This window comes from Letharia lupina (genome assembly GCF_014066315.1).
Source record: "Letharia lupina isolate WasteWater1 chromosome Unknown contig_21, whole genome shotgun sequence".
NCBI classification, from domain to species: domain Eukaryota; kingdom Fungi; phylum Ascomycota; class Lecanoromycetes; order Lecanorales; family Parmeliaceae; genus Letharia; species Letharia lupina.
In genome coordinates this window covers 49,092-71,224 of record NW_023502990.1, presented here as the reverse complement: position 1 = coordinate 71,224, position 22,133 = coordinate 49,092, and the positions used below count along the sequence as shown (strand labels likewise).

At 51.8% G+C, this 22,133-nt stretch overlaps 6 protein-coding genes across 6 annotated transcripts; 3 read left to right on the top strand and 3 right to left on the bottom strand.

The window, feature by feature from the left end:
* Window positions 1-972: 972 nt before the first annotated feature.
* On the top strand, window positions 973-2,082 carry HO133_005272 (uncharacterized protein; the record flags this gene model as incomplete). The annotated part of the gene is made up of 2 exons (XM_037296183.1): window positions 973-1,150; window positions 1,229-2,082. 2 exons carry the CDS (start codon window positions 973-975, stop codon window positions 2,080-2,082), a joined length of 1,032 nt encoding a protein of 343 aa, XP_037148165.1.
* An 889-nt stretch (window positions 2,083-2,971) lies between these two features.
* HO133_005271 (uncharacterized protein) lies at window positions 2,972-4,333 on the top strand (the record flags this gene model as incomplete). The annotated part of the gene is made up of 3 exons (XM_037296182.1): window positions 2,972-3,334; window positions 3,389-3,611; window positions 3,669-4,333. The coding sequence occupies 3 exons, from the start codon at window positions 2,972-2,974 to the stop codon at window positions 4,331-4,333; spliced, it is 1,251 nt and encodes a 416-aa protein (XP_037148164.1).
* Window positions 4,334-6,934: 2,601 nt separating this feature from the next.
* On the bottom strand, window positions 6,935-8,818 carry HO133_005270 (uncharacterized protein; the record flags this gene model as incomplete). Its single annotated transcript, XM_037296181.1, has 1 exon — window positions 6,935-8,818. One exon carries the CDS (start codon window positions 8,816-8,818, stop codon window positions 6,935-6,937), a length of 1,884 nt encoding a protein of 627 aa, XP_037148163.1.
* Window positions 8,819-9,748: 930 nt separating this feature from the next.
* On the top strand, window positions 9,749-11,718 carry HO133_005269 (uncharacterized protein; the record flags this gene model as incomplete). The annotated part of the gene is made up of 6 exons (XM_037296180.1): window positions 9,749-9,860; window positions 9,918-10,019; window positions 10,075-10,697; window positions 10,751-10,926; window positions 10,982-11,326; window positions 11,388-11,718. 6 exons carry the CDS (start codon window positions 9,749-9,751, stop codon window positions 11,716-11,718), a joined length of 1,689 nt encoding a protein of 562 aa, XP_037148162.1.
* Window positions 11,719-12,950: 1,232 nt separating this feature from the next.
* Window positions 12,951-14,384, bottom strand: HO133_005268 (uncharacterized protein; the record flags this gene model as incomplete). Its single annotated transcript, XM_037296179.1, has 1 exon — window positions 12,951-14,384. One exon carries the CDS (start codon window positions 14,382-14,384, stop codon window positions 12,951-12,953), a length of 1,434 nt encoding a protein of 477 aa, XP_037148161.1.
* A 2,578-nt stretch (window positions 14,385-16,962) lies between these two features.
* On the bottom strand, window positions 16,963-21,334 carry HO133_005267 (uncharacterized protein; the record flags this gene model as incomplete). The annotated part of the gene is made up of 2 exons (XM_037296178.1): window positions 16,963-20,044; window positions 20,112-21,334. The coding sequence occupies 2 exons, from the start codon at window positions 21,332-21,334 to the stop codon at window positions 16,963-16,965; spliced, it is 4,305 nt and encodes a 1,434-aa protein (XP_037148160.1).
* Window positions 21,335-22,133: the final 799 nt, after the last annotated feature.

The following is a 22,133-nucleotide window of genomic DNA, read 5'->3' as shown; positions in this document are numbered from 1 at the left end:
TGCCGATCAAGGCTTGTGAGGAAATCCCCCGGTTCTATACTATACCAATTCGTCGGCGAGAGATGTTTCACAGTGTGTGGAAGAGATGAAGCGAGGATAGTGACAGCGAGAATCATACCAAGTCTGCTTACCAGGCTACACGGCATCAATCTAGCGCAGTGCGAGAAGAGTTCTGCCAAAGCTGAGTTGTAAGGCAGGCCTTACTCTAGAAATACAATAGATGTTGGCATGGCATTGCAGAGAACAGTAGCTTCTACATCCTCTTTACCTCCTTGTAGCCTCTTCAACGTCCGAAACATGACACGGCGCAGAGAATCTGCAGGCACTTGCCCTGATAAAAATTGCGCAGCCTTGAGGTTTATGGGCCACTCGGCTGATGCCGAGACCCGCCACTCAGGGGTACATTCCCACCAGTTCCTTCGGCTCTTTAGGCTAAACCCCCCACCAATCCAGCCCCGAGCGGCTGACTCTTCCCCCCTCTGAACGTGGCCTGTGCCGCCTCCAATCGGCCCCCCCTCCGCAGCTAAAACATCCTTCCGATGTTTCATCGTCCAATCAGTCGTCGTAAAAGCTCCCGGTCACTATCATGCACACCATCTTCACTTACTTTAGTCTGCCTGACTTGCACCATCTATCCGCAAAGCTTTCTCACACCGGTCGAATCACATGGCGCATATACGCTCCGCCTGTTTCAGGCACGGAAAAATCTGACGGTGCAGAGACAGAATGAAGTTAGAGTCACGGCACATCCTGGCACAACTGGTTGAGGGGCCGAGGGGTTGGAACTGTACTTCAGGATGACTGACTGCTCTCGTTTCTCTCCTTTTTTTCCTTTCTGCTTCACGGTGTCAAGGTGCTTCTGCCGGGCAGTCATTCATTCATTCTCTTTGCGTATATACCTACTTTATTCATTCATTCATAAATTTATTCTTTGCTTCTACAGCTTATCCATTCTTTACTTCTTCCGGCAAGATGTCACTCATTCTCATCGTTTTACTGCAATTATCACTCCTTTTGCGCAATGTCATTTCAACCTGCTCCACTACCTCGGACGTAGAATTTACATTCTACGGCTTCCCTGATGGTCCATCTGACACCACTTCGTTCGGCTGTTCGGGTACAACTCAAGTCGCTGATGGTACCGCAGGGGGTAAGTTTTGACCAAATTTCCCCCCCCGTCCTCCCAAGGCTACACCTGTCCTTGATCTAACAGGACATTACTTCTAAGGTGACGGCTCCTACGGCAACCCCGAGACCTTCGCTACCGCCCTAAGCAACACCAACTTCGTCCCCTGCGAGATCATTTACATCCCCCTGTTCCAAAAATACTTCCAATACATGGACCACTGCGAAGAATGCAACGTATTGTACCCCGAAACCACCCGCATCGACCTCTGGATCGGGACCGACGTCAATGGCGGACCGAAGCAAATCGCCTGTGAAGATGCATACGGACTGAAAACGGGCCAGACAATCGTCCACGACCCGCCTAGCACTTTGCAAGTCAACGGTGGCCAGCTGTGGGACAATGATAGTGGCGCTTGCAACGATGATTCTCTGGTCTTTCCGAACTACTCGACTTCCGAGGCCGATATGTGTGCTGGGGGCTCTACGTCTAGTTCTGGCGGATCACCAGCCGGTAGTCCGGCTCCCTCGAGTACTAGTCGCACATCTGCTCCTCCCGCATCTACGCCATCTACGCCCGCTATCTCACCAAACAGCGGAGCACCAAGTATGGGATCCGGCGACGCTAGCCCCAAAAAGGAGAAGCTCGATACCGTTCCTAATGTCGACACCGTCAGTAAGGTTGCTGACGTTAAGGTGAACAAACCTTCACCCACAACCTTCGCTACCGTCGTCTCAGCTACCCCCAGCACATCCACATCTTCCGTACCAAGCCCATCTGGCTCAGCGTCCGGATCACCATCATCAACAGATTGCGGTGTCACTGCCGAATGGCCGACTGCGTGGCTGGGTCACTGCGTCGGTACTCCGTGTCACGATTTCAACGACTGTTCCGGCGAATTGATCTGTCAGGGCTGGCCTAACCCTGTCTGCACGAATCCGGCGAATAGGAAATAAGGGCTCTCTTCGCCTGAAGGGATGAGTAAGTGGCTCATTGGTTGTGACTGGATTTCACTTCTTGCACGGACGGTTTCGCTTGATGCGGAGCTTTTGGGGTCGATAGATAGATAGATAGGTCGATAGGCACAAACAAAGTTTTGAAGACTCGAGAGGTTGTGAGAATTGATCCGCCGATTATTGACCAGTGAATCAGACTGTTCCGATTCCCATCACCGAAGCTTCCCAAAATTTTCCCCTCCCTCCCTTCCTCCCTCCCTTTTCTATTCCGAGATTCAAAGTACACACTGCACACTGCGTTCTCCGTCCTTTGCCGCGCCCGTCAACGGTACGGCCCTCCGTTCCTTTCAGAGCACCATCCAGTCGAGCTTCGAGCCTGCCACGATCCACGCTCGAAGCGGCATCACGATACACTGTGTCTTTCGGAACGCCATCGGTGGCTGTGGATGGACGGCTCGCTTCTATAATTTATTGTACAAATTGACATGGTGAAAGTCTCACGGCGCCGTGGGTAGGGTCTTTGCCCACCCAAAATGGCGCAAATGATAACGACGGCGATGGTGAGGTCTTGAATAGGCGTCTTGAGGGGATATGATAGCACACAGGGAAAGGACACCATGGTAAGCGCAGGCCTTGGCGATTTAGTAGAGTAAGCATTTTGTTAGGGCTCAACGACGGGAGATGAGCCGGCGCTTGTTTGGCAACTCATCGTCATCACCATCGTGTCGGGATCCTGTCGGGATGCCATGTCATTGCCAACTACCGCGACCAAGACAGGCTTAGGTCCCGCCATGTATGCACAAAATCCCCCCAGAAAACATGGGGATCAAGCACCTCATCTGGCAGATCTCTCTACACAAAAAACAACGAGCTCCGCCAGTCCGCCGCCATGACTCTCAAAACTAACGATCCCTACTCCCCTTCAGCCCGTGATCCCTACGACAGTGCTATCGACAGCGTGGGACGCAAATTACAACCAGTACCCTACCGCAATGGCGCTGGTTCCGATGTCCTCGGGCCTCGCAATTACGCTCGAGAACGCCAGGCTCCGGATATGGTCAGGCCGCCGGCAACCGACAGTGGTACCATGTCCAATATGAAATGGAGCTTTGCCGATTCCCATACACGTATTGAGGATGGAGGCTGGGCAAGGCAGACAACGATCAGAGAGCTGCCTACGAGTAAGGAGCTGGCTGGAGTGAACATGAGGTTGGAAGAGGGTGCTATTAGGGAGCTACACTGGCACAAAGAGGTATGGAATGGCTACGTGCCAGACACACTACTTGCTAATGCGACTGTGTGCCAGGCAGAATGGGCATACGTACTCGAAGGCAAGGTACGAGTTACAGCACTGGACACTGAAGGAGGCAACTACATTGGCGACGTCGAGAAGGGAGACCTGTGGTACTTCCCTGCCGGACACCCTCACTCGCTCCAAGGCATTGGTCCCGGTGGCTGCGAGTTCCTCCTGATCTTCGACGACGGCAACTTCAGCGAAGACTCTACCTTCCTACTGTCAGATTGGGTTGGCAGGTTACCCTCACAGACCAAAGAAACATAGTCAAACAGCAGCTAACCCCAAACAGCGCACACCCCTCAATCAGTTCTTGCCAAAAACTTCCGTCTCCACCCCAGCATCTTTGACCACGTCCCCTCATCCGAGCGCTATATCTTCGAGGGATCTGTTCCTGGGCCAATTGACAAGGAGAATCCGATCGGTGTTAAGAAATCTCGCCACCGCTTTACGCACAAAATGCTAGCACAAGAACCGCTCAAGGCACCAGGAGGCCAAGTCCGCATCACCGACACCAGCAACTTCCCTATCAGCAAGACCGTTGCCGCCGCACACGTCACAGTGGAGCCCCACGGCATCCGCGAGATGCACTGGCACCCAAACGCCGATGAGTGGTCTTTCTTCATCCGTGGCCGAGCTCGAATCACCGTCTTCGCCTCATCCAACACTGCGCGTAGTTTCGACTACATGCCCGGAGACGTGGGCATTGTACCTAAGAGCATGGGCCACTATGTGGAGAACATTGGCGATGAGGAGCTGGAGTTCCTAGAAATCTTCAAGGCACCGAAGTTTGAGGATTTCAGTCTGGAACAATGGCTGGCGGCTACGCCTAAGAGGAATGTGGCGGAGCATTTGTTCCAGGGTCATGAGAAGGCCGGAAGGAAGTTCGTGGAAGAGCTGGAGCTGAAGAAGATGCCTGTGAAGCCGGCACCAAAGCGTGCAAGCAGTGTGCCATAAGCGGCCACACAGTCCATACGTAGCTTGCTCCTTAACGGCTGCTCGCCAGGCAAAGTCAATAACAATGCGCTCACATACCACTTTTGTCTCAAGTCTAGTCGACAGCGCTCCAAAGACTCGTTCCTTCAAGGTGTTAAGTAATTTTCTCCTCCTAAGCACATGATCGCTACTGTCCTTGATTTCTTCGTCAAATTCATTTGGTCTGTGGACCCATAAATACGGCCACCCCCCGGGTAATTCTTTATTTGTTTTCCAGCCAAGACGTGTGAGATCCAACCATGATCGAATCCTTCCCTCTACTGTTACATATAAATCTCCATTCTCCGAGCATCTTCCTCCTTTCCCAAGTCCCTTGTCGCACGCTCACATTCGCCACGTTGAGCCTGGGGGTTGGTGACTCTGAGAATCTTGTTACCGTAGCATCTTCCCGACATCGCCGTCGATCAAGAACATTAAGAATCTATAGGGTTAGAATGTATTGAGAGGGCTGGGATTCATCTCCAACTCGACCTGCATGTAAGCCTTCAAAACGGCTTTTAATCGGTCGATCTTATCTGATAGACCAATCTAGGTTTAGCGTAAGATTAAAGCCTGCTGCGGAAGCAGAAAATAAGAAGCACCGCAACACCATTGTACCAGCGCCATTAGGAATCGAACCTAATACGAACTCAATACCACTAACAACAGAAGCCATCTACATCCCATCACAAACTTGATCGCTTGGACTCGGGTGCTTTCAGAAAGCCGAATTGTTTTTGGTAGCCCTATACGACCTACTTGGTCATTACACCATCACTGGCCCCAGAATTCCATTCAAAAGGGAGGCATGACCGATCCCACTTTCCGCCAGCACTCTGCGTTAGTGGCTTGCCATGCCCTTTCATACTCCTCAAAGCCCGCGGGATCAGCAACGTGATTAATCCAAGCACGATCAGTACAACTCTGAATACCCCGGATCTTCCTCATTATGTCCCTCATTATGACGAGTTGCAGTGTCTCCGCACCGTAACTCTCGGGTTTTATGCAGAATTGTATATCGGTGCCACAAAACTTGCACTCGCCTCTTGGTAATAGGGTTGATGGCGATTTTGATGCGCACGTCAAACACCGACAGGTAGGAGTAGGATCTGGTCTGTTCCATATCGATCGAAACTTTTGACAATCTTGAGAATAAATACTTGCTACATATGCATCACTGAGGCGCAAATGCGGGCAGATTGGTGCGTTGAGTGGACGGAGAGCCTCCCTCACTTCTTCGTTTGATGGTGTGCCGTTGCGGGTTACCCGTATGATCGGCCACGATGTCGTGTATCCAGGGAGTACATGAACCGGATTGCTTCCGCATCTGTGGCTTTCGTGATCTTCCCTAAGGGTTTGCGCTTGGCCATAATCGAGAATCTGATGTGGACAAATCCACAAGAATCCAGCGCTGCCTAGGCAGCGACGCTTGGCGCTGGGCTGTGCGAGGGATGATACTGAGAACAGCGAGCAGTCGTGCGTATCCGCGCACCCACTGCAAATCGCTTTTGATGAAGGAACCCGTCCGTCGCGATCTAGCATACAAAGCAACTTCAAACGCTCTGACAGATAAAGTTGGGTACGCGACTTGGACATGGCTTCCGAAAAGTGCGTGTTTTGCTTGTTACATATGCTCTCCAGATTCAGGAGGGGGATCGCGGGCATAAAGTCTGATAATTGGGCTTTCCGCTGTGTCTTCCAATTACTAGTTGAAGGGAGATGCAGAGCTGATGGTGGCGTCTCCAACATGAACAACTCAAAAGACACGAGGCTGCTTGGCGGCAAGTACTCTGAGACGTCGAGAATGATCTCAGTGGGTAGATCGAGCAGGGTCTTCCGGACGGGTTCGATAGAGAACCCTCTACTCGTGCGAAAAGCCTTTGAAACTGCCTTGCTGATGCACTGGGCATAGTTTTTCCTGCTCGGCAATGTGATGATTTTTTCATCTTTCGGTGGTTTGGATGGTCTGGATTGGCACTGAGTTTCGTGTTCATGAAAGGCAACCAAAGCGCTTAGGCTCTGAGTATCTTTGACAGCGGCTCGAGTCTTCTTGAGACCCGACGTTTTCTGGCCCATCTCTAGAGACGGACAGGGAGCTTTTGCGGGTTATTGCTGACTTCCAGTCTTGAGCGTATGTCTTCAGTGAGTCCGTCTACGCGTCGGTATGTATCCAGCACATTCAAGGACGGTAGCGGTCAAGGAAGAGCCCTCCAAGGGAATTCCCGCAAAGACCGGGGCGTGGAACTCCTTCTAGCTCATCTCGACGAGCAAATTTGAGCTAAGCTAGGGTCACGCTTGGTGGCGGTGGGCTTGATTCCAAGGTTTGTGGCAATCTCCACGGAAGGCCAAGACCCGCTCGTTCTTGTCCATCTATTCCATGATGCTACTAGCAATACCTGACTCAACGTAGTCGATGGCCTTGAACCCCAGCATCCTACGTACGTAACCGCCATTCAAGATCCGATATAGGAGAAAGCTTATGCTGCAATAGCTCTAGATGCATGTATTGCAGGCGGTCTATAACCAACCCCCTCTCAAGTCTCGGAATCTCAATCCACCAAACAATTCTTATCTCGAAGGTGTTCAGGTCCCAGCCAATCCAAGGACTCCCAATGCTGAAAGCATCTCCGCCCACAACTCGCCCACGATCTGCTGATAAAACGGTTCCAATGCACGCTTGGCGAGCCCTGGCATGGCTCGATGATCATTGGGCAACCCTCCAATGCCCTGGTACAATTTTTCCGTCTCATTAGCATGCTTTCTTGGAAAACATAAGATGTTCAGCTCCGGGTCGTCGAAATGGGAGAAGAATATCATCTCATCTGACGGAGCGACTTTACGATCTTCAGAATATACGTGGAGGGAGATGCCCGGTATCATGTGTAGGTTGCCGTCCATGTCTTGTATGATTCGACATACCCATGCACCTACTCCCATTCGACGCTTGGATGCCATACAGCCAATGTTATGTCCATATGCCCGACATCTGAGTTGCAGCCACCTGACAAAGATGTAGTCGGGCATGTCCCAGTGTGCTGAGGCGTCCCGAAGCTGGTAGAAGTCACTTGCAATCGTCACTCGTCCGCGGAGTCTGTTCCATAGGCCAAAGGCATCTACCAACCTCACGCTATCAATCTTACTAACGAGCCATCTGGGTAAGGAAGGGGCCTGAGATGGGTTGCCTCTTTCAGCTTTCGATTCATTTTTTGTCTCCCAAATCACGTTAGGAGCAGTATATGGAACAGAGGACCAGCAAAGTGTGATTTCCAGCTCGGTGAGCGAATCTTTGAAAATCAAGTCACGCTGGTCTGTCCATCTGATATCAACCTCCGTGGAGAAGCCTAGAATTTTCGGGGCCCAGTCCCAAGCTAGGATTCGAATTATGGCCAGTATGCCTTGGATACCGAGCCAAAGCCCAGATTGTTTTGCTGAAGCAGACCGTAGCTCGATATATTGGCACACATAGGCGACTGTGATGCAAATTGCAGCGCAGGAACTCGCCATTCTTATGGCACGGAGCCCGGATGCAGAGACCGCACGACAGTCGAAGATGTAAAAGTGGTCGTCCCTTGCGAAGTACGCAAAATGATTCTTACGCATCAGGGACTTCCCAGGTACATCCGCAGATCGAGCTACTAGGGTTGTGCCATTCTTCCAGTCGGATCGAAACCAATCGGAAGATTCGAAGGGCAAGTGTTCAGTGATATACACCCAACACCATGGCAAGCCTCCTGCAAGGACCGAGGCCGGCAGACCAACGCACGCAAAGAATCGCGCCCAAGTCCATGGAGCGGCGAACATTACAATCATGAAGCTGGAAAGACTTGCGGTGAGCATCAAGCAAAGCCCGCACATTCCAAGTGCTAACCTAGCCGTGGAACCACTCCTGGCTAGTGAGCACATCGCGATGCTGAAGGATGGGTCGTAAGCTCTTCGATCACGCAATGCCCGCTTGCCACCGCCAGCGATCAAAGGCATACTCTCTTGAGTATGTGGTACTGTTTTTACAATCTTCCATTCCACGGACGACGCGGTAATTGTACGCTCTAAATAATGCACCTCGATGATCCTTTCACTCTGGGCCACATCGCGGCGTCTTACTCCGGCGAATGATCGCAAGCTTGTTGTCGAGAAGCCGGTACGCTCGCAGAAGTCGATGCCTAGGCTCAGTTTGAGCAGCGCACGAACGTATCCTAACAAACCTAACAGTGATAGAGGCGCGGTTACTGGAGGGAGGAAACCTCGTGTGTAATCAATTGTGTATCTCTCTACGCCGTCAGTAGCAAATAGACCCACTAATGCCGCGAGATCCTGAGTGCCGTCGGCTAGTATTTGGAAGCCATTGTCTCTATTTGCTTGGTTGTTGACGTTTGAAAAGGTCATATTCGACGTCGGTTGGTTCGAAACGGGTGTTGCGCCTGCGAACGAGGCATGGTTCACGAGTGTACTGAACAAGGCTGCTGGCATAGTCAAGAGTACACAACGTGGTCTGAGTACCCCACGCCTTATCAAGTTCCAACTATTCGGCATGTTAAAAACTTTGAGCGAGTCTTCCAACAATCGCAGGCTTTGCGAAGGATATTAGGAGAGAGATCAAAGGCCTCCGAATCTCGAGCAAAACTCTCTTAGAATAAAGCTGACACGTTTAAGTCAAGTCTGTAACGCTTATTGGTGAGTGTGACGGAGATACGCATGAGCCAGGCGGTTTCAGGCGGAGATACATCCAAATTAGGCGACTCTAGGCTGCCTCGACACCGGATTTAGCAAGCTAATTATGTGTATGCACAATGAACATTCAGCGGACAGATGCAGAAGAACGTACGATTCCCATACGCCCCACTCAGCACGACTTGGCAACATATCAGCCCTCTTTAGCATCCTTTGACAGAGAGTCGATCTGCGAGAGATCTTCAGCTTGACAGCTACTATGTTGGGGATCGGAGCGTTATCATGGCGCCGCTAGTTCTTCCCTCTTCATCGCTTCTTGATAGGCAGAAGCGAAAGCCTACGCGCAAAATACACGATCATGATTGGGCTGGCTTGCATAAGCTTCATGTACCTCGCACATGACGACTGTCAGATACTGGTTATTGGCCAATCATCTTGATTTCTCTCGCGAACCGCCGAGATTGATAACGCAGTATGAACTCCTCAATTACCCCGTATCGCTGCACGTTTGAGGAGCTTTTCCTGGAGAAGCAGATGTGCAGGATTATCAACGCAGCTTTATGGCGCACGTCATTGGCAGTATGGTTATCCACCTTTCTCCACCTCCCCCATCATTTTCCTGCTCAGACCGCACCGTCAATTAGTCATGTTGTAGTTCATGGCAAGCTTGAACACGGTGCGTACGCAGCAAACTCTGACTACTACATTGGTGCACTATAAGCCTACATCATGCGCATCTGGAGCTTTGAAGCTCTGGTTGTAGGGTGTATCGCCGCACAGGGTGTAACTGCTCAGCTCTTGGATCCTACCAAGAACTACTGCTGCCGGTTTGATCACCAGTGTGGGTACCATATGTGCAAATCCTTGATCATCGAGTATTGCAGCTAACGTAGAGCAGCGGTCATAAAGAATGGCATCCTGTACATTTACATGGGGAGCGAGACATTTGTCGACTCTCAGACCTATGGACTTGCTAATGGCACCATCACCGTCGGTTATAGTACTCTACACATCCTTGGCTCTCTCCAGGCAACTCATCGAGCTGATGATAGCAGATGAATACGTGATCAGCGTGAACCTCAGTAACTCATGGGACTGGAAAACCAATATATCCGAGACTGCTTCAAACATCACTGCGGACCCTAGCACTGGCTCCCTGCCTCCGCAAGTCGTTCGTGGAACGCTGTACCAAGGCACCCAGAACGACGACAGCATTTACCTCTATGGAGGGACAACCTCCTATGCAAACACTAGTTTCCCAGGATGGCAGCCTCCTTACCCTTCCACCTACTCACTATGGTCATATGATCCTGAATCCACGCAATGGTCACAAATTGACGTCGGACAATCTGCGCCCTACAGACCCAGCAATGGAGCCGCTGCAGAGGCGGTAGACCAAGGCTTTGCATTCTATTTCAACGGCGAGCTCGATAGCGGTAGTTCGCAAGGTAACGGTATCATTACTGGCACCAACGTTTTCGTCAGCGGGATGGTGGTCATCAATACCACCGATCAAACTGTGAGAAACCTTTCCACAATCCAAGTCAGCGCCGATCTAGCCCGGGCGCGTGGACGGATGCAATACGTTCCTGGGGTGGGCCAAAAAGGAATCCTGGTCTTGATCGGCGGGAGTAGCTTCGAAGCTAATCTGCTTGACAGTACGGACATTATCAACCTTGTATAGCATACGACCTCTATGGAAGAGTTGCAATAGGCTGACCTGTTCGCCAGTTACCAATGACCGAGATTGATGTGTTCGACGTCGCCTCCATCTACAACACCTCAACACCAGATGGGGTCTGGTATAAACAGAATGCCACGAATCAAAATGCGACTAATGTACCAAGTCCGCGCGTAGACTTCTGTTTAGTCGTTGCGTCTGCTCAGGACTCATCCAGCCACAACATGTGAGCAGTGAAGCCCACCACCTCTGCTATGATGTTTGGCTAACAGGTAGTAAAGCTACATGTATGGAGGTCGAGACGGAGCCAATCCCCCAAATTACTTCGACGAGATCTGGGTCCTGTCATTGCCATCCTTTACATGGACCAGTATATACTCCGGCATCAGTCCTCGGTTCGCACATACATGCCATCTGGTGGGCAACCGCACCATGTTGACCGTAGGTGGCGTCGCCGCTGCGAGCCAAATGCAGGGGTTGTATTCTGCAGATCCACCAACTTGCGATTGGGAGGTGAAGGGCGTTGGGGTTTATGATATGTCTGATCTGGTTTGGGGCAGCGTCTACAACGCTACCGCTCCTGCATATGAAGTCCCGGACCTGATCATCTCCACTATTGGTGGAAGGTAAGTCCCCATTTGTGAGACCAACAAGCTGCCCATCGAATGCTGACGCGATGGATCACAGTCGTATCGGTGGCGCTACAATGAAGATGCCTCCGTCCAATTTCTCCCAAAACGGCCTTGCTCTTATTTTTGGCCTCAATTTAGATGACAATACAGAAGCCCCTTCAAACACAGCGCACAAAAAGACCGCGATCATAGCCGGTACTGTCTGCGGTGTTGTGGGCTTGGCTAGTCTGGTTGCATTGGCAGGGTACGCGGCTTGGCGGTGGCGCAAGGCGCATAAACATCCTGAGGAGCAGGTGTACGAGAAAGACGTTTGCTCAGATGTGCATGGGGGAGTCGTTGAACAGGTTCAACTGCAACCTCACTCGACAAGTGAACAGCCACGATAGTATGGGCCCCCATGACCGGTGTACAGCGGGTTCTTTGTTCATGTACGGGTAAATCGGGTCTTGAGGTGTCTACGAGTCTCAAGCGCGGTTGCGTTTGTTAATGCTAGATCTTGTGTGAAAACCTTTGTACGTGGACCTTCTGAGGGGATTCTCTACTATCTACTATTTTAAACAAGTCCATAATGTCCCGAAGAAAGTCCTTATAGAGTTCCAACCAACAAAAATACGGTTTTGATGTACAAGGTCTGCAACCCCTCTGCTCCGTGTGAGAACCTGGGTCCCGAGCTTTTTCTCCCAGATCCAGGCGCCAAGAACCCTACTCCTGTTCTGGCCTAGCACATATCTTCCGTGCATCTTTTTCGCCTTGGTTGTCTTGTACTCTAGACCAGTACGGTCTGGCACATCGAGAGGCAGCGCTTTTCATTGCCATTGCCAGCATGATCACGGTTTCATTGGTCCCCCCCAGTCGCCAAAGAGGTTCTGGGAGCATACTCGAGGCCGTTGGTCCGTTGGTCGAAAGCTTCAGGAAAGGACAGACTCAAAGAAATGGACGGCACATGATCTCTATGTCAATGATCGGCGAGTTGCAAGGCTACAAGGACAAGGCGATGAGAAATGCCGTAGCTGGAAAGAAGATTCAACTAAGAATGCATGTTGCAGAAGTATGGAGCGCTCGGAACACCACGTGCATAAATGTGCTGTTGTGCGAGGCTGGTCGGTTCCAATCTATCGCAACCACCACCCCAACCAGCCTATGCTGTGCCCTCATTGGCCGTCTAAAGATACGAAACAGGAGCATTGATCAACCACAGTTGGAAAAGATCTGCCGAATAGAGTCTTCGTTAGTGACCACGGCAATCCGAGTGTTGCGATCTTCCAGCTCAAGTTTGCAGTGGCTGATGCGCGGCTATATTGGTCTGAAGACGACGGTAGACCTGAGTCGCAAGCATTGCGAGGAAAATCTATACGCCCCTATGCCCATAGGACCAAGATGTCCAAAAACTCGGGAGTTTCTCTGAAGCAGATTCGATTCTCCGAGTCTCGAACGGCAGACTGGGAAAAAGAGATGTTGAACACTAGATCTACTGAAGCCCTACTGTTCAACGCTGTCTATCTGACCTCGAGACCATGTTTTACAGTAATTCAAAACGCTTGCTTATGAACGAAAACTCTCCTCGCCAGACCCCCATCACAAGCCGGAACAATGAACAGCATTTTCCAGCACCGTCCTTTCAGACGACATCCTGCGCACCCTTCTCCGCCAATACCGGCGGAAAGCTCGTCATCGGCTTCGTCTTCGCCTTCGCCCTCAACGTCGCCCGTATATCTTCCGTGCTCTTTGCATTCCACGCTCCATAGCTCAGTGAATACATCAACCGGTTCCCTTCCGTCGCGATGAAATCTTCCGGCTTCGGCGGCTCTTTGGAACTTATCACATTGATCTCGTCCTCAATCTGTTTGCAGTACCTGTCTAGCGGGAGATCATTTTCGTCGTAGCCGAAGGGGTCTTCGATCTCTCGGCCGATGGCGGCGATGCCCAGGATTATGTAGGCGCCTACGACCGTTCCGGGGATCGTGACCCAGCGCAGTGAGTCCCAGAGTTGGAAGGGCAGCGCGATGACGTAGGTCCAGGTGATTTGACTGATGGCGATGGAGTACGCGACCGGGAGGGGTGTGTTGACAACGCGCTCCGTGCCGGCGAGCACCTCGTTGAGTGAGGCCAGGTTCGCCATCATCATGCCCTGGTGCACCCCGTTGGGGAGGGTCCCGTTCGCTATGATGGATTCCACGTACGCGGACAGGTAGTGCAGCACTTCGAGCGGGAGGTTGCCGAGTTTCTTGCCGTCCTTGTCCGCGCGCTTGATGTGTTTCCGCGGATTCGACTCGAGGAACTCGAGCCCGAGGTAGGAACCGATGGCTTTCAGAAAGGTCCGGTCGGGTTCTTCGACTGCGTGCGCGTCGGATGCTGCACCCGCGAAGGTGGACAGGTTGCCCACGAGCGGCGCCAGGTCGTCGTAGTTGGCGTAGGGCTCGAACCGGAGTCGGCGTTTGAGCGAGACGGCGAAGGCGTTGATGAGGCTCAGGGCGGTCAGTTTGGCCAGCAGATCGGCTTTTCCCGCCTCGGGGCTCCGGTCATGCCGCTCCTCGGCGTGGATCCAGATGTGCCGGGCCAGGTCCCGAGACGTCTGGATCAGCTGCGCCCAGTACTTGCGGCCTTCGACGTAGCGCTCGTAGGCGCTGGAGGTGCGGAAGGAGATCCCCAGCCCGACGACGAAACCGAGCACGGTAAGCAGCAGGCTGGATACCACGAGCTGGTACCAGAATTGCGATATGCACGTTATGATGGTCGACCAGATCGCGACGAAGACGAGGGGGACGATCATCCGCGGTGTGATGCTCCCTCTCATGCGGAGGAAGTAGGGCATCTTCCGGTGCTTCTCGATGTCGAGGGGCTTGCTGATGAGGTCGTCGATGGTGCTGGTGTGGCGGCGGGTCGGGGGCCGGAGCCGTTGGTTCGGGGAGGGCGAGGGTTGGCGCAGGGAGGTCGATTGGGGAGAGCTCGAGCTGGAGTCCGGGTCCATGGTGATGCCGGGGGTCTTCAGGGGAGGGTTGGTCGAGAGGGCGGAGGAGGAGGGCCGCGCGTGGAGGGTTGTTGTTGCGGACATGGTGGATGGGTGTATCGCGAGGTGAGGGTGAAGGGGATGATAGGCTGGAAGGGAGGGCGCGTTGACCTGATCGAATGAGGGGTTGCGCAATAGTCAAATAATGAGAGCGCGGTTTTTGAACGTTGTCGAATACAAGGGATAGTACAGACGAAAAATCCAAAAAGAGCAAAGGACCACCTTTTTATCATCAAAAATCGAAAGAAAACCGCAAACGCAGTATTTATCATCCCATCTATATATATATATATCCATCCACATATATCCCAAATCCCAGTAACCAGGCGGCGCTGTCTCGAAATCGCAATTTCCCATCCCATCTCCATTCAGCTTTCCCCACGTTCGCAACCGTTGAATTTGAATTCCCCTACCTCAGGTACGATACGGCCTCAGGCTTACCGAAGCGCCTTTCGGCCCCCAATCAGGCCCCCCGTGCGCCGCGCCCTTACTACCTGTCAATCCGGATGCTGGCTCGGTTGGTTGCTCGGTTGGTGCGGGGGGGTTTTTGTAGGACCCAACTGAGCTGGAATGGCTGTCAGCATACAACGAGGGGTGAAACGTTTGGACGGTCAGGCAGTTGGGCGGGTTGGGCTGAGGCGGATGAGCGGTGTATTGACGACGTTTTGGGAGATTGTGGACGACGTTGAGGCTGAAAGATTGGGAAAATGGGCCTGTTCCGGGTTACAGCTCGGCAGGGGTGAAAAAAAGTTCGGCAGGGGTGAAGCTTCAGCATATGCTCACTTCACCCCGAATGAACTCATAGCATATGCTGAACGTATCCGTTTCACCCCGGATGAACTCGGGCCGGGTCCAAAATAATGTTGGCACTTTAGAGGGGGATATAGATATATACTATACATATGCCTCAACCGCCTGTCCTGTACGTCCCCCGCCGCGAAGACCTCCGTGATCTACTAATTATATAATAAAACTGTATTAAAAGTAAGCGCGTAATAGGTTCCGGAACTATCAAGGCCGAGAGGTCGTAAATAAGGATTTAAGAAATTAGCATTATACGATAAAAGCGAAGCATATGCTAAGTATATGCTTTTATTGTGGATGAATTACCTCGCGCGAGCCAATGTTGCTAGACTGAATTTAATTTTCTTCACCCCCGATAAGGTGCTGGCATATGCTGAGTGTATCCCTTTCACCCCGGACGAGGTGCATATACTTAGCATCTACTCACCCCTGCCGAACTTTTTTTCACCCCTGCCGAGCTGTAAGCCCGAAAATGGGTTGGGGTGCCCCCGGTCCCTTTTGCGGCACGCGGGATTTCGCCACGTGGTTAGATTAGCGGCTTACTAATCGGGTTTTGCTTGTGGTTGGTGTTGTTTCGGAATAGATATGTTTGCAAGCGATGATGATGAGTAATTGTTAATCATTGTCGACTGTCTCGATTTAATTTTGAACTAGTAGTGTATCTCATATTACACCGGTCTTGTCGCCGTGTGCTTGGCATGCCTTCCAATCCCCCCTCCGCCTCGGATATCCCCTCAGTCAAAGTCAATACCGGGTCTAAATCAACTCAACAGTGAATCTCGCCATCCATCGTCAATGTACAGATACATTATCAGGCTGGACATCGTCTCGCACAGTTGACAAAGAATGACGGATGGCGAAAACGTTGAGGGAAATGCTAGCTTTGTGGCATAGCTAAAGTCACGCAGAAAACCTTACCCTCCTTACCTTCCTCCTTTCATGGAGGTTGTCCGGATCGAAATCCAACTGCGTTCTGGAATCGAAGCGGAGCGTGCTTTTCAAACGAATGGGATCTGGTCGTGTTGAGTGTTGATACCATGATTGTATCCTGAACAAGGCATGACGGTGTTGTACGAATCAGGCGACCTGGCTTCTTTTGGGCTTGAGGTTCTCAAGGGCTTGAACCGATAGGGTTGGGAAAGTGCGGCCGCTGTGAGGGGGGAGATGGGACGGTTTGTTGGGGGAGAGGGGCGTGGTGATGCATCGTCGGGCTTTCAAGTTGGGCGAGGTGAGGGTGATGATGGAGGGATGCTTGGAAGGGAAGGGGACCTTGAAGGTTTGAACAAGAGCTCGGTCGGCGTGAGAAGGAGGGGAAGGGTGGTCTCGAGCCGCCTACGAGGCTGAATTGAAGGCGGGTGTTCTTTCCAGGGGCTTGCGATTACTGTGTCGGCGCAATGTATGCATATCTGAAGCGACACAAATCTCGCTATCGGAGTGAACGGAGGAGAACCATGACTTCCTAGTCTCGTGGGAATGTTTTCGGATTGTGGGATTGTACGAGCACATGGAGGACACGACGACATTGAATAAGCTGATTTGAATTCGGTGTTCCCGGAATCTCGCCGAGAGCCCCTTTGACAAGGTTATCGTTCCACGTCATGGGACAAGCGATAAAGGAATTGGTGGTGTGACTTCGAAGCGATGGGTTTGAGGTTAGGTGGCACGCTTCTAAATGAGTAATCCCGAACAGTTGTAATGAAGGTGTCGAGAGGAATAGGATTTGGAGAATGGGCGTTGCAATGGTTGCTAGCTGTGATAAGATCCCCTAAAAGGTATATAGTGTGAAAGACCTCCGAGTTTAGACCGCAGGTTCCGCAACTCATGCTCGACCATCCGAAGCCTCGCTTCTGTCCTGGCGTGCCACAGGCGTTCGGGCTCGATCGGCCACCACCGTCCCCTCATCCTCACTCCCTTCCTCGGTCCAAACTTCAGGCCTGTGGAACGGACTCTCCTTCATCGACAACATCGCCATCTGCTCCTCCGCCCCCTCCTCTTCCACCTCCGTGATATCCGACCCCACTCTTGGCGAACGGAAGACGCTCTTGTTCGTACGGAGCACTTGCACAATCTCACCGTTTCCAGTCTCCTTGGCCATCTGCAAGGCGGTCTGCCCGAGCACGTTCTTGACGGAAAGATCTGCACCCATGTCGATGAGTTTGGAGACAGCATTGAGCCTGCCGAGTTCGATGGCGGCGAAGAATAGGGATTGTATCATGCTTGGGCTTGTAGGCATGGCACCGGCTTCGATCAGGATGACGGCGCATTCGAGGTGCCGGTTATGGTGCGCGATTTTGAGCGGCGTTTCAAGCCACCTGTCCTTTTGATCGTATTTGGCGTGGTGGTTGAGGAGGATGATGAGGAGGTTGGCGTGGCCGGCTATGGCGGCGAGGTGTAAGGGTGCGCGGTAGTAGTCGTTGAGGGAGTCGGGTGATAGACCGGCTTGGAGGAGTTGTGTTAGGATTATGGGATTGTCGGCGTTGACGGCGCAGTGGAGAGCCGTGTTGCCCATGTCTGGGTCGCAGAAGTAGATGTCGTTGGGTTTGGAGGTGATCATGTGCGAGACTTGGTTTTGGAAGCCGAGGTTGGCGAGGGACCATATGGGTAATGCTGTTACCTGCGGGTAGGAACTTGGGGTTGGTTTGGCACTCTCCTCGATGATTTCCTTGGCTTCAAGGACTCTCATGACATTCAAGTTACCGTATTGCCAAGCAACAGTCCAGGGTGTCCTCCAGTGCATGTCCTCGATAGATGGGTCAGCAGCAGAATCCAATAACAGTTTCGCAACTTTAGAGTTGCCATCTCGACTTGCGTCGTGCAGGGGAGTCTTTCCATTCTTGTCTTGGGCGTTGGCATCCAACCCTTCCTCAAGTAGTAGATGGACGATTGCTTCGTGTCCGTCGATAGCGGCGCTGTGAAGGAGTCCGCGATTCAGGTCATCGCGAATTCCGATATCGGCATTGTATTCGATCAAGAGTTTTACCATTGCTTCATTGCCTGCATCTACCGCCCTCAAGATAGCGGTTCCCCCACCCTCGTGATCCTTGATTGAGCTGTCGGCACCTTGCATTAGTAGAAGCTCGGCAATGAAAATCTTGGCCTCGGTCTCTTTGCGTCCACCTTTCGCAGTAGCAGCTAATATCAGTGCAGTGCTTCCAATTCTGTTGTGTGAGTCAACGGCGATGCCTTCTTGTTCCAAGAGGGATGCAACAACGTCAGACTGTCCTGCAATGGTAGCTAGGGACAGAGGTGTGTTACCGTCCAAGTCTTTTCGGTCGAACTGGACGCCCGGTCGGTCCAATAGAGCATTGACAATTTCCAATTTGCCACTCTGTGCTGCTAGCATCAGGGCGGTACGATTGGAGCGCCATGGGTGTATGGCGTTCACATCCAACTCTTTATGTGCTAGTAGCAGCTCGACGGTCTCGATGACACCGCTGTCAACAGCCTCGAATAGGGCAACGCTGTCTCTGTGGCTATATTGGTTCACATCTGCGCCACGTTCGAGCAGCTTGGCCACCGTTGCGCTTTGTCCTCGCCTGCAAGCGTACATCAATGGCGTCTGCTTGTAATTCGGGTCCGTAGCGTTGACATCCAAATCCCCATCGAGCAGCCTGGAGACAATTTCGGTCAAGCCAAACCAGGCGCACACATGCAGCGCGTTAGCACCTTTACGAATGTCCCATTCAGCGCGCTCTGCAGAACGGAGGTACCAAGTGGCTTGGGTCCATGCTGCAATCTTATCGGTGTCGCTGACGTATCGAAAGACTGCTGCTTGTGTCTCTGCATGCGGTCCGGCTTCGTATGCATGGTCTCCCCAATACAAATAGGCATACTCAAGCAGTGGGTACGCTTTTCTTCTGGAATCGAAATCTCTGTCCTCGTAAATGCCTTCACAAGGCTTAGTGAGCTCTCCGAGACTCAGGTAATGTAGTGAGACACGAGCTATGTCAGCTGATGCAGCTGAAAACCATCGCTCGCGGGATTTGTCAAAGTACTCTTGTGCTGTTCGATGATTGAGTCTCACATTCCTCTCGTTAGATTCGATTATTATCATTCCAGCTGTGACTTCAAGAATTGTCGCCTTGTCAGGTCTGGCAGCCTTTCTGAAACCTGCTTTGTTCAGGTCGACCGCCAGCGCATCCCTGAGTTCTGCAAGACTAAGAGGTCTGTGGGCGTGGACCACCCATTCGAGCGTCTTCCGTGCCAGGGTGGAGGCACGAGTGTTCTCCGACTCTTCGGTGATACGCAGCATGTTGCGCTCATAGAAGCCATCATAACCTTCCGGCGGATTGTCCAAGGCGTCTTCGACTTCCCCTTCGCTTATGCATGCCCTCAATGTTTGCATGTAAAGGCCAGCCAGCGTGAACATGCTATTGGCCTTCGTGACGACAGTAGGGACGATCCTTTCCTGCAGGTCCGACCGCCTGCGGCAGATGCGTCCCAGTCGTGTCGTGCCAAACGACGACTTGGTGAGTGTACTATCACTGTGCTTTGAGTTTCCGAGTCGAAGTTCTATATCCAGCTCCTTTCGAACGTAAAGCTTGATATCGTCTTGGGAAGGCTCAATACTCATCCTCACCGGATCATCTGGTTGCTTTAGAATGTGCTTTCGGTCTTTGCAATATACATCTTTTGCCCTGCAGCTCTGGCAAATGTCAATGTTACAGATTTGACAGCGATAATAGACCTTGAGGGGCGGTAGAAGAGGTGTGTCATTGGTAGGTCTGCCACGACCACAGGAGTCGCAGAATTTCAACTCTCTTGGGTCAGGCTCCTCTTCGATGGGGCGCGAGGTTATCATCAAGCTTGCTTTATCCGTAGGCAAGCTCAAAAGTCTGTCCGCCAGTCTCTCCTTAACGGCCGGAGACGCCTCATCATACGCATCTACTACTATCATGACCCTGTACTCCTCCAACACTTTCTTTAGCATTACTTAAGACAGACGCGTACATAAGAGAGGCTGCCTACCTCTCAAAGTACCGAATCTCGGCTAGAAAGGCTTCATAGAAATCTTCGAGTGTGGGGCGCGACTCGTTCTCCGCACCTGAGAAGAGCCTCTTAGCTTCTGGAGATTGGAATTCGGCGTCTGCATGTTGGAGCAATTGTTTCAGTAGGCTGCTAATCAGATTGTCAAGTGTCTGAGTACTTGATTCCTTGTAATTGAGGTATATGTAGAGGATGGGTACGTTTCGGTTCTTGAAGATCGTCTTAAGGCGTTCAATCACTAGGGCGCAGAGTAGTGTCTTGCCGGCGCCTGGCTCACCAACACATTGTAGCATCCATGGAGGGCCGGATGTCCAGGCATCAAATTCCGGAGATGCTAACAAGCTTGGGGTGGAAACGTTTTGCTGCATGCATTGGTTGTAGAGCTCAGACTGCCGGGCTTGGAAACTGAGTGGGGACAGCCAGTCGATGATTGCAGCTCTTTTCTTCTCTTTGGTCTCCCGTTCTCTCTCCCGGGCTGCCCGCTGCCTTTCCTCTGCTGCTTCTCTTCTGCTCCTTTCCCATTGTTCTGCTTCTTCTCGCCTGAGCCTTTCGGCCGCTTGAGCTTGATCATCACGGGCCTTCTGCCTCTCCTCAGCTTCTTCTCTCCTCACCTTTTCCCTTTCCGCCAAGTCTAATTCTCGCTGTGCTTGCCTTTCTTGTGCCTCTGCTTCTTGGTTCTTTAGTACCTTCCTTACGCCGTCGCTAGCATCAAGGGAGATGGCGAAGTGGTCGTAGGCAAGGACAGACTCCATCTGCTTTATTGATTCACCTATTTTCCCAATGGTTTTCTGAAAGCGTTTCTTGTCGTGGTGCCACCAAAGTCGCTTGACGCTGGATTCGGCGCCATTTTGCGACAAGATCAATAGGCTTTTCTCTGTCTCTTTCATGCCATTTTCTATGCGCTTCAACGCACCAACACTACTGCGATGGGGATCAGGCCCAAGTTTTTCGCCTTTGGCGTCAACCACCTTCGAAGACCTTAGTACTACTCTAAGAGCTTCAAAACGCTCATCGTTTGGATTTTTCAGGGCCCTCTCTCCATGCTTGCCGAGCAACTCTACCTTCGTCTGAAAAGTACCAAGAGTACGGCCTAGTTCTTTCTGTTGCTCTTCGGCAGTAAAGTAGTCGTGACCGTATTCCTGGACTTTCCGAGCCACATGCAGCAATGTTGCCACCGAGGCAATCAATCCTACTACTTCTGCCATGTTGACCAGCTCAGAATGAGAAAGGTCAATGTGAAAGGGTGCAGAATAGCGGTAGACCAAAGCACTCGTGGAAAACGCTGAGCAGTACTTGACTATTCGACCTCAGGGACTGTGTCTCTTAAGCAATGGCAGCTGGTGCCTGACTGATTCGCCGGAGCAGTTCGGAGTATACACTTTGGGCTGCTCGGTCTTTGACTCCAATCATGGTGGACCAGGACTGACTCGACATGGAGTGTTAGGTTGCAGAAGATGCTTTCAGTTCCTACAGTAGTATCAGAGTCTGCACGTGCCGAAATGGGGACTGTAGTAGAGTGCGCCAGGCTGAGCTGAGGCCGAGTACAATGTCTCTGGTTTCTCAGACGAATCTGCGCATCGGTCTTTGCGCATTGGCGCCCAGGCGATGACCGAGGGCGACTTTAGCAAAAAGAACCCTCGTCGTCGCAGTCGTCAAATGGATGAGGATGCATGGTGGAGTAACGATGAGTCAACAGTTTAGGTAATCGGGCCAAGGCTGAGTCGTCCGGGGGCTCGGGTAGTAAGATTTGTGGGTTTGCGGCTAAACTAGACTAGGGCCGCTAATGCAGTCGCGTGGCTAAGGTACAACAGTCAAGTAGAGTGAGTACCTTAGGCTGGGGCTATAATTAACATGTTTATCGACTCAGCAAGGCTTCAAGTTTCGGAAAGAGTGAGGAAAACATTTCTACCTACTCGTAATAATATATTTTCATCCTCAATTAATTGTACTGAGTGATCAAACGAAAACTCTTGATGCTATACAGTATACTAATCATTTATTAGC